At 41.1% G+C, this 11,215-nt stretch overlaps 1 protein-coding gene across 3 annotated transcripts in view; it reads left to right on the forward strand.

The window, feature by feature from the left end:
* LOC144522305 (pleckstrin homology domain-containing family A member 5-like) overlaps positions 1 to 10,325 on the forward strand; it is a 41,293-nt gene extending 30,968 nt beyond the window's left edge. Inside the window, exons 12-22 of one of the 3 annotated variants that reach the window (XM_078257268.1) lie at positions 292 to 441; positions 581 to 682; positions 1,390 to 1,539; positions 2,852 to 2,972; positions 3,860 to 3,987; positions 5,281 to 5,496; positions 5,608 to 5,763; positions 7,199 to 7,332; positions 7,795 to 7,937; positions 8,699 to 8,798; positions 9,446 to 10,325. In XM_078257268.1, the coding sequence (XP_078113394.1) occupies positions 292 to 441; positions 581 to 682; positions 1,390 to 1,539; positions 2,852 to 2,972; positions 3,860 to 3,987; positions 5,281 to 5,496; positions 5,608 to 5,763; positions 7,199 to 7,332; positions 7,795 to 7,937; positions 8,699 to 8,790 (1,392 nt within the window). In that variant the 3' untranslated portion in view covers positions 8,791 to 8,798; positions 9,446 to 10,325. The remainder of the gene's footprint in view (positions 1 to 291; positions 442 to 580; positions 683 to 1,389; positions 1,540 to 2,851; positions 2,973 to 3,859; positions 3,988 to 5,280; positions 5,497 to 5,607; positions 5,764 to 7,198; positions 7,333 to 7,794; positions 7,938 to 8,698; positions 8,799 to 9,445) is intronic. The other 2 variants (XM_078257266.1, XM_078257267.1) reach the window with 2 other exon arrangements.
* The last annotated feature ends 890 nt before the right edge of the window (positions 10,326 to 11,215 follow it).

The raw sequence follows: 11,215 nt of genomic DNA on the forward strand, positions 1-11,215 counted from the left end.
TCACAAAAAACAAGACACAGTTTCACCAATAAAGAAAATAAGTTACTTGCAGCCTTACTTTTTTTCTTAATGGAATACCTTTGCAAGACGTTTTAGCCTGGCTCCGCCCGAAATGTATGAGAGTCTGGTAGGACCAGGCTAAAGACGTATGGGATCTAAAAGGGTTAGTGGCCAGAAATGTTGGAGAGGCTTAATCATCCAATATGACTGTATTAGCTGATCTAAAAGGTTACAGTGACAAATGACATACTCATGCTGTATGTGTATTTGTTATATTGTGTGTTCCTTCAGCACACCCTGGAGACCGCACTGCTTTCAGCCAGCCAGGAGATAGAGATGGGTTCTGATAACCCTGCTGCCATGCAGAGTGTTATCCAGCAGAGAGACTTGCTGCAGAGTGGCCTGCTCAGCACCTGCAGAGAGCTCTCCAGAATTACAGCTGTGAGTAATACAGTACATACACGCACATGTTGGACACTGAAGTTTTCTTTCTTCAGGAGTGCTAGTAAGATAATATATAGGCTATATATTATTTTTGTTTTGTTATTGTCATTCACAAAGTGTATCTATTCCAAACCAGGAGTTGGAGCAGTCATGGAGGGACTATGACAAGCTGGAAGGAGATGTGACTCTGGCTAAGAACAACCTCCTGGAGCAGCTTGAAGCACTGGGAAGCCCTCAGGTAGGATCATTCTTGAGACTGAAGCTGAGCTGCTCTAATCTCGCACCGCTTGTGTTAACACTGGCATGGCATAATAGTCAGACTTTGGTTGGGCTACATGCACTGCAAAGCTTCAAAGAAAGCTGAAAAGTTGGCAAATTCCATTGAACACCTACTAGTCATCCTTTTTGTAGACACTTTCTTTGACTTTGGGGAAAAAGACGATTTATGTGCTCTAGTGCCCTTAGCTGCAGTGTGGACGGAGGTAACTGAGAGATCAAAGAAACATAGGGAGTGATTGATGACTGTAGTGATGATAGAGCATGTCTTAATTAAGTCTGTCTTTTATCTTGTCCTTCATCACGGGAGAAGTGAAGAGACAGAGAGAAACTGTTCTAACAGTTATTCCTGGTTGAGCATGAGTCAGAGCCAATGCTAATTAGCAGTAGAGAAGTCAGAGGCCCAGCAGGGAGCCTGGACATCCTCTTCTTAAGTGCCCTTCACTCTCAGACAAACCTGTCAGTGTCATCAGTAAGGATGAGATAATTACGCATAGGTTTCTCTTGCTCTTCTGCTTCTCCCTCTGTCCAGAAATCCAAGTTAATCTTTAGGTATTGTGTGTGTGTGTGTGTGTGTGTGTGTGTGTGTGTGTGTGTGTGTGTGTGTGTGTGTGTGTGTGTGTGTGTGTGTGTGTGTGTGTGTGTGTGTGTTTTGCTGTGCTGACCCAGACGGAGCCTCCCAGCCAACAGCACGTCTGCATCCAGAAAGAACTTTGGAGGATTCAAGATGTGATGGAGGCCCTCAATAAACATAAAGCTCAGAGAATTGCAGATGGTATGAACTTGTATGGGCTCAAGAACAACTTCAGCAAGCATGAGGTGAGGCACCACTAACAGACAGCATACTTGGTCACGCAGTTCTCCAGCACTGAAACAATTAGTCATTTGATCGATTAATGAGTTTGTAAGTTTTGATAATCATTTAACCTGCAAGTCATTTATCAAGCAAAAATGGCAAAAAAATGTGCTGGTTCCAGTCTCTCAAATGATTTGTTCCTTTTCTCTTTTTTAATATCGTTGTAATTTGAATGTCTTTGGGTTTTGGACTGTTGGTCGGACAAAGCAAGCAATTTGAAGGTGCCACTGTAAGGGAATGTTTCTCTCTAGTTGCAGTCCTACAGTTTTCTTTACCCAGATCTCCTGCCAGCCCTACTTATGGACAGTATGAGTGGTGATATAGCTGAGTGGATGTGTCAGTCACTCTGTAACAGCATGTGGAGCTTTCTCTCTCTGGCTGATCAGCTGGTTGGCCCATCATGTGGTCCAGAACTACTCTGTACCAGATGGTGGTTGCCCTGAGCGTGCGTGGTGGTGCCATGTGTCACCGTGCTACCTGTCCTGTCATGCCCTGTATAATCCCCAGGAGGAGGACTCGGTACCCCCACGGCCACCCCTACCCCAGTCCTATGAGCCCAACCCTCCCAACGTGCCCCCTATGCCCTCTCATGCTGGTGTGCGCCCTTCATCACTCCACAGGCCGGAGGACAGGAAGGCCAATCACAGGAATGGCACACACAGCGTAAGCTTGTTGACTCGTTGACCTCATGGTTGACCCTGCCCTCATCTGTGTGTCATCACACGTCATTGCCCACTGTGATGGTTTTCACTTTCATTTTGACAGACATTTCATGTCATTTGGATTCTTTTCGGTTGGATCACATCCCTTTATTTTACATGATGTCATCTTCCATCATCTTTTTTTTTTTTTTTTTTTCTGTTAATAGGATGAAGCTTTATTCACGTTTATTTTTTTTCTCTTTTTAATTGCTTTCTTGTCTTCTGTCTCCCTCCTGTGTGTTGTTGAAATGTAGGGATTTTGTTGTGTTCACTTCTTGGTTGCAAACTAAGCCATGTCTGGCTGCTGCCTACTTTTGTATTTGGCTGTAAAATAGTGTGTTTTTCTTCAAGCTGTATACATTTTTGTTTTAAGATTGCCCAGTCTGTAAAAGCATCATTTTGTAGAAAAAGGATGACTGTTTCTCACTGTCTTTGAAGTCATTCTGTAAAAGGAAATGTCACTTTAAAAGAAAATATATATATACTGTATATCTCACTTCGAAACCAAACTCTCCCTGACTATAAATCAGTATGTATGTGTGTGTTAAACTTGTTCTTTCTTTTTCATCGGCAGGGCCCAGACTACAGGCTGTATAAGAGTGAACCAGAGCTCACCACAGTGGCCGAAGTGGATGAGAGCAATGGAGAGGACAGATCTGAGCACCCGTCTGATAGAGAACATTCTGGAAACAAAGGTACATTACGCCAGTTTCTGAGAAGTGTGCAGTTTTCCAATAAATTATCCAGTTTGTTGGCACTAACAAAAACACAATCTCTTGATGAAATTATTACTTTGTGACCTAATAAACTTGTTTCTAGCACTGATAGTTGCCCTGGTTACCATGGTATATCCACAGGCTGGCTTTTCTCTAAATCATTAAGCTACATCAGTATATCACAAAGTAAATCTCATTTGGCGTTCAGTGGTTACCATGGAAACAGTGGCGTTTACACAAACCCGTTTTTTTCTGGATTTAATTGACATTGTGTGAATCACAATACTGCTCAGGTTTGTGCATCAGTGCTGGGTTAACTTATCCGATCAACTCGACTTTATTTGGTCTTAATGTCACTATACATTCTGTGTGAAAAGGTGGTTCAGAAAAGATTGATTCAGTGAAACAGCTAGCACAGCGTAATGCAGCTGCTCTGAAGTTGAATGATTACACTGTAGCTCCTCACTTGTTCCACAGTGCCACACAATCAATAGTAGCAACCAGCTGAAGCTGCAAATTCTGCGTGAAATACTGTTATTGTCGGAAGTTAGGGTTACTTAAAGTGTACTTAAAGCCCGATTTTACATTCCCAGGGTTAAACTTGATACACAGAAGATTCTATCCGGCAAGCTAAGAAATTAATTAATTAGCAAACTGATGGGTAAATTCTCATACTTTTAAGTACAAGCTTAGGACTTTTCTGTAATGACACGTACACACTGTATTTTAGTATTGTGCAAACTCAGTTCATATATAACAATATCTTTCCTAAAATATACTAGTCTCTAGTGAATTGCTACTAATGTGTTGTGTAAAAGCCATTTAACCAGGTGGCTAACTGACATCTTGTCTTTTTTACCTGCTAGGGCTGTCCTACCCAGTTGGCATTGTCCCACCCAGGACCAAATCTCCAGTACCTGAGTCTTCCTCCATAGCTTCATATGTTACCTTAAGGAAGAGCAAGAGGCCTGACCCCAGGACGAGCAGTCTAATGGTAACTGCCAATTGTTCTTAGCATGTTTTAACCTTATGGACCACTGGATGCTGCCAGATATTGCCATCAGTTGTCAGGAACTAACTTTAAAATGTAAAAAGGGCTAAACTATCTAGCACTTATTTTCCTGTGTGGCAAACCAGACATCTTTGTCGATAAGAAGTAGAAAAACAATAATAACAACAATGATTGCTTTTTGCTCGTTTTCTTTTCTTATTATCTCGTCATTGTAAACCTCCTGTTGGGCAGCAGCAAACTAGCCACCACTTAATTTTCTTGAATGCGTTTACTCCCCTCTTAATTGTCTGTTTTGGTTAGTAAAGCTGTTGGTTGAAAGTTGCAGAAGAGGCCACTTATCACGTGGCCAGGGTGTGACTCATGCTCCTAAAACCAGGCTGTCATAAAATAGATGCCAAGCTTGGTTTATACAGTTTCCAGCCACGAACACTGTCAACTTAAATATACTAACCATGTCATTAGTGCACCACACTGTAGGGTGTGTCCTGTTTTTATTGTGTCTGTATATGTTTGAAGAAAAGACATATAGTATGAATAAACGTACGTGAACTTTGTGAAATGTCAGCTGAGCACACATGCATACAGTACTGTAATCCTCCCTGTAGGCCTTGTACTCTATGGTTGTAAGAGAGTGTGTCACAGACCTTTAGAGTTCAGCTCAGGCCCTTGGATACCAGCCTCTTGAACAATCTGGACAGTGGAGGCTGCATCCTCGGGCTCTGGACAGAATCCAGACCCTTCAGCATGGGACAAGAAAGTGAAGCAAGTTATCTTCAGTTCACTTCACATCATCAGCTCAGGCATTAACGGGCCCCAGCCTCTCTGAGTGCACCCATGTGTGCCAGCAGGAGCGTGTGTGTGCACAGCAGCCAGCCAGGTTTTGATTCTTAGAGAGGGAATGTTAAAGAGCCATTGCATTATTGTGGTTATTATGTAAATCCTGACCTGTCTTTTAAAGAAGCAAAACGTTGCAGTGCAATTAGCAGTATTGGCAGAGAAGATGCAGTTTTTCTTTTTTTTCTTCAGTTTTTTTCAACAATACCTGGTATTCACTACAAATACTGCTGCATTATGAGATCTGATCCAACCACAAGATGACGCCACTTAGCTACACACCCAAACTGTGGCTCTGCGTCGTAAAAATTTACGATAGTGACATTTGTCTCCTAGCATGCTACAGTATTATTAACTTCTATTTATTGCGTGTGTTGTTTTTGTTTCTGTGTCCCTCTGTGGTGTGCGTGCATGTCTGTGGTTGTCCTCTCTGGATAACAGGAGCGTCCACGCAGCGCGGTAGAGCAGCAGATGTGTGCTGTGGAGAGCAGCCGGCCCAGGATGAGCGTGGAGGAGCAGCTGGAGAGGATTCGCCGCCACCAGCAGGGTGCCCTCAGGGAGAAAAAGAAAAGCCTCCATATCCGGGGTAGCAACCAGGAGAACACGCCCTCTCGCAGTCACTCATTTACTAAAGAAAACCATTTCCGCAGCATGCAGGTATTGAGCGACTGCTGCAGACACTAAGGCAGCACTTAAGTTCAGAGTATCAAATCCTGGAATCCTGTCAGGTGACTTGATTTCTCTGCATTTTTGTCCCGTCTTTTCTAGTCCCCTAGACGCAGGGATGAGGGGATAAGCAGTGACATTCAGGAGCTGGAGGCCTCACTTAGGCAGCAGGAGGTGGTGAGCGAGCAGGAGACGCCCGCCGAGGAGATTGCCCGTCTCAAAGAAGCCGAGGCTGACCACTTAAATGTGGACCGTGAGGTAAGTTGGCTGTTGTACTGATCAGACTGAGAGGGCTCATTTTATTATTTAGGAAATGTTTACCAACATCACACTATTTATTATTGTGGATTAGATTCTTAATACCACTACTCTAATAACTAACACAATTACATGGTTTTACTGCAATTTAAACACCTCTTGTTACCTAAACATCACACTCATTAAACACATGCTTAAAGTTTTTGTCATATTTACTGAATCTGTCACTATATCCTGAACGTAGCACATGAGACAGATGATCTGTGAAAACAATCATGTTTCTCTGCTTCCCCCTAGTGCTCCTAACAGCATTTGCAAGTTTCCACCACGAAGGAAAAAAAAAACAATCGGAGCAGAGAAGTCTCTAATGCATTGTCAATGACTGCTCGTAAACTGCGGTCAAACTGTAAAACTAGGCAGCTCTGATCAAATATGAATCAAGATTAGTTACTCCATTGCCTATTTAAAACATCTGAGGCTAAAAACTAGGCAATGCAGTAACAGAATCTTGATTCATATCTGATCAGCGCTGCCCAGTTTGACAGTTTGACCGCAGTTTACGAGCAGTTAGTCCCACTGCGTTAGAGACTCCTCGACCCTGATTGGTTGTTTTCTTTATGCCATTAGGAGCACCAGGAGGAAGCAGAGATTTTTTTCACAGATGATCTGATTCATGTAGTACTGTCAGGATATAGTGACAGTTTCAGCAAATATGACAAAAAGCTATGAAAGTTACCAACTGTAGCTTTAATGAACGTGCATATACTTTAGCAAATTATCAGGGAAATAATACAAATGTGTGTCTTATTTGACTGGTATTATTTTAAGTATCCTTTGGTGTTAACTAGAACCATGGTTCTGTGGACCACAGTGCATTTGACACCATCAAAACAACTAAACGTTTATATTTTAATCACTGCAATTCCATACTTACAGGCCTTCCTTAGAAATGAATTACTTTGTTATTACATAACGTATACATTTTTAGAAATCAATCTACCAAACTGTAAAGTTGCAAAACACTAGGCAGGAATTTTTCCAAAGGCATGTGCATGACACTGTATATACCCCTGATACTAAAATATTTTCATAGGCACTTAATTTGAAGTTGCTTCTTGCTGTTTTTACAAGAGTGCATGCCCTTTGTTACGATTACATCAATAAACTCCTTACAGCTTATTTTCCCAACTGATCTCTTTTCTGATTTCTTGCTCGAGGACAAAGCCAACGGTGATTCTCCAGTTAGTTCTAACACACCCAAAATGTGCAGCAGTCTCCCTGTACTGATAATGACAATGACGATCATCTGTTATTTACTTATAAGTGTCATTTTCTGATTTATATCTGCACATTTTTAGCTTGTGGTGTTTTTTTATTTTTATTTGTAAAGCACATAGTAGTATATCAAATGTTTCTTTGTGTTGTGTTTCTTCAGCTTTCTGTGCCTGACAAAGTGCTAATTCCTGAGCGTTATGTGGAGTCAGACCCCGAAGAGGCTCTGAGCCCTGAGCAGGAGGCTGATAAGCAGAGGAAAGTTGATCGCATCAAAGCCCTCATAGCCAAAAACAGGTAAACACATCATCATCATCATCATCCTTCTGTACCAGAAACTCTATATTAGCGGGGAAAAGGTTGCTTAGATCATTGATTTTAGGTAAGTATCCTTTGGACAATTGGCTAGGTGAGCACTGATATTTCCCAGCAGAGGTCATGCATGGAATTATTTCTAGAAGTGAGGGGTACGTTTGGGGTCATAGCAGGACATCACTATAGAAAACTTAAAAGAGGCCATACTGCCTGCCTGTGTGTTCCTCCCATGCAGATGAGTGCCTTAGATGTGCAGAAAAGCCCATGCTCTTATCTCCTATCCACTGTGACATTTTATTCTAGATGTCAGCCCTCTTGAATTGATTTAAATGAGATAGCTTCTCTGTCCTGGGGTAACGGTGTTTATTCTGAAACTTAGTTTAAAGTTAAGTCTGTATACTGTATATTACAGAGACTATGTTGTATGTGTATGTGTGCTCCCAGCATGCAGAATGTGCTGCCTAGTATGGCTCTAAGCCCAGAGGAGGAGACTGAAGTGGAGGTTACCGTACAGGAGAAAGAGAAGATGATTAATATCTCCTACGAGCTGGCAGCAGAGGCATCCAAACGCAGCAAACTTGTAGCAGGTACATCTCTAGAGAGAAGGGGGGGGGGGGTTTGCATGTGATAAAACAGGAGCTAGTGTTCTTAAAACTAGAGTGCGGAACTTTTACATTTAAATAAATGTGTTACATTCAAGACCTTGCCAAGTTCACACAATGCTGATTAAGCCCAGTGCCGCCCTGGGAAAGCTGTCTGTATTTCTCAGTATACCAGAGTTATGGTGGCTGTGGCGACATTCCCGTGCTAGTGCCCTGGAAGAATGCTGACGCAGCCTATTTGGACTCAGAACGAGCGGTTTAATAACTCCACAACGTTGTTACATGAGCAGTATACGAAGAGCCGTCAACCAACCTTGCTCAGTTACTTACAGTTCTTCACAGTGTAGCTGCTTATTCTGGCTCTGATTGGTTACATGTATGTCAGTTTACCTGTATTACCCAGTACCTTGACAGGCAGGAAGGGCAGAGAGACCACAGTGATGCGGCATTAATAGGAATCCCACTGCTATTCTGTAGCAGGTCGACAGTGTTTGTATGATTACTCTCGCTGCCAGAGAGGGGAAACAAAGGTTCCGCACTCCAGCTTTTAAGCTCCCTACTTTTTATTGTGGCTTACTTTTATATGTGTTCAGTCATTTATCATTGTGGTCTCAGGAGTTTCTTGATTAATTTCATTGACTTCAGTGATTATTTTCTGTGTTGTTTGGCCATTTAGCTACCGATGTAATTTGTTTTGTTTTGTGTGTGTCTGCATGTGTTCGACATGTTGCTCTGTTTCATTGCAGTGAAAAGCCTGTCGTCATCTTCCCCACCCCTATCACAGTCTCCTAACGCACACCCTCAACTCACTGATGGGTCTCACTTCATGTGTGTGTAGTAGCACCAGTAAGGGCCTTCATCAACCTGTTTTGTCCGTACTCACAATGCTGAAGTGTTCTCAGTGTATGAATTGTTGTCTCTGGGGATAAAAAGCATGTCAGAATGAAGGGATTGATGAAAAATTATGTAAAAAGAGAGGAAACCATTTAGATGTTTGTATGTATCCTGGGTTGCTATAGAATCACAGTTCTTTCTCATCTTGTGGTCATTTTTGTAGTCTGTGATAGTAGTGATTGTAGACTGTAATATACACCCTGTGGCCACTTTATTAGGAATACCTACAATCTAATGCACGGGCAATATTAACAATACTTTGTTAAAGCACCAATAGTCAAACCTACAAAATCTTTGCAGTATCGGCATCGAGGTGTTTGGTCAATACTATCGTGATATCTGATTTTCTCCTCCTTTCACCTCAATACTAAAACATATAATTGAATTAACACCTCAATGTCAGTGTGAACAAAAACTGAACATTATAGGCATAAAAAACGTAGACCGTATTGGATTGCATTAGATGGTACAGGTGTACCTAATAGAGTGGCCACTGAGTGAATATGAGAACTGTGTTACGTATCCATTGTCTGTTATTATTTTTGTAGCATAATTTGATCTTTGCCCCCATAATAAAATCTCACTTTCTCTTTCTGCAGCACAGGCTCTGGCCTCAGTGAAAACCTACACATGAAGGAAAGGGTAGTGGAGGTGTAAAGATGCTCCTGAAAACTTCCCCAGGGACATCAGCACAAGGCCACGGCCTACAGAGAGGGGAACTGCCTACTCCGTATGCTCACTGTGACGTCTTAAGCTCTTATGCCACTTCCAACACTTTCTCTGTGACATTTCTGTTATTTCCCCTCTTTGGGGCGCCACCCAATACAGCTTTGATACCGTTATTGTTGCAGTTCTATTATCAGTTTTTACAATGTTTTTAATGTTATTTTCATTATTTATATGGTTTTATTAGATTCTTGTTTGAATCTGGGCCAACGTCTGTCTGTATATATATATATTTGAGGCTAATAGACTGAGCTCTGTTTTGAGCCTAAGGGCCTGTGACAAAATGTTTGGGCCACATTTTTCATACACGTTTCAGTACCTGTCCTAAAAAGGTTTCAAAAACATATTTTGACATAATTTCAACTCGCTTAAGTCTTTTTTATAAGTCGCTCAGTTTGTCTTTCAGACATCGGTCATTAGCTAACCATTCATATTTATCCATTTATTGTAAAGAACATTTGTCGATATGAAAGTTGAGTTTATAAGAGATGTATCCATTATAATAAAAGGAGGAGCCACTTTATTGTGGCAGACAAAGATTATTTGTTATTTCTCCTGTTTCTGGGTTGTAATTATTTAAAAATGGGATCTTCTGCAGTCCCTGTCGCATTGTTGCCGACACATATGTGAATGTTTAAGTCACTCTATACTGTTTTTTTTTAATTGCTGAGAGATATATTTAAACAAAGAAGGAAAAACAATCAAGAGTTTGGTTCTATTTTATGACATGTTGGTTTGAAGTCTTTGAACAAAGGATTAGCACATGTAAAAAGCAATAAAAAAACCCTATGTGGATCCAGGATTTTACTTTGTGTGTACAAAGTGTAATTATCAGAGGTCTACTGTGTATATACTGTACATGGTACAACAGGATGGTAGAACATATGGTTACATACTAGATTTGATTTGCAAATGTTCATATTCCATCTGTTTTATATCATGTTAAATAAATGTTGCTGTTCTTAACAAGCGGCTGCATTTTGTTCTTTACCACCCCTGTAGCCAGCTTTAGTGGACAAGCTGAGAATAAACCTACTCAAGCTTGTTCATCAGCTCAAGTTCAGCTTAGTTCTGCAACATGAGAACTCTGGACTTGTATAGGCCTACAGCAAAATATGCTGACAAAAGTACTGAATGGATTTTGACAAAATATTGAAAAGCATATTCTAGATTTCAGGTTGTTAACATTTAGAGATTTATGCATGAATAGTGGACTTATAATTAAATGATGAACTTCATCAGAAACAATGAAATGTAGTACGGGTCATTGGTAGGGTAGAGATTGAGGTGAATGTGGGATGATTTCATTTGATCAGTGTGGTTTGAGAACAGCCAGTTTAAATATGGAACTATGGCTCCCTCTTGTGGTCATTCTGCTATAATGGTGACATTTTTCACAGAGCCCAAATTAGATTACTCCGGTTTATAGTTGTCATAAATGAACACAACATATCCTTTGTTTCTGAAATGTGTTGTGCTACACAACAAACCAAAGGGGTAATGGTCCATATTTCCAAATAGCCATAGTCGGATTAACTTGTTTGCTTCCGAGCAACATTTTTGCTGTTGGGTCCCAGCCAGGCCAGTTGCTCGGTTGGTAATCCAGCATTTATTACTTATAAATTAGTAATAAATATCTATTA

The sequence above is a fragment of the Sander vitreus genome, chromosome 8, assembly GCF_031162955.1.
Source record: "Sander vitreus isolate 19-12246 chromosome 8, sanVit1, whole genome shotgun sequence".
NCBI classification, from domain to species: domain Eukaryota; kingdom Metazoa; phylum Chordata; class Actinopteri; order Perciformes; family Percidae; genus Sander; species Sander vitreus.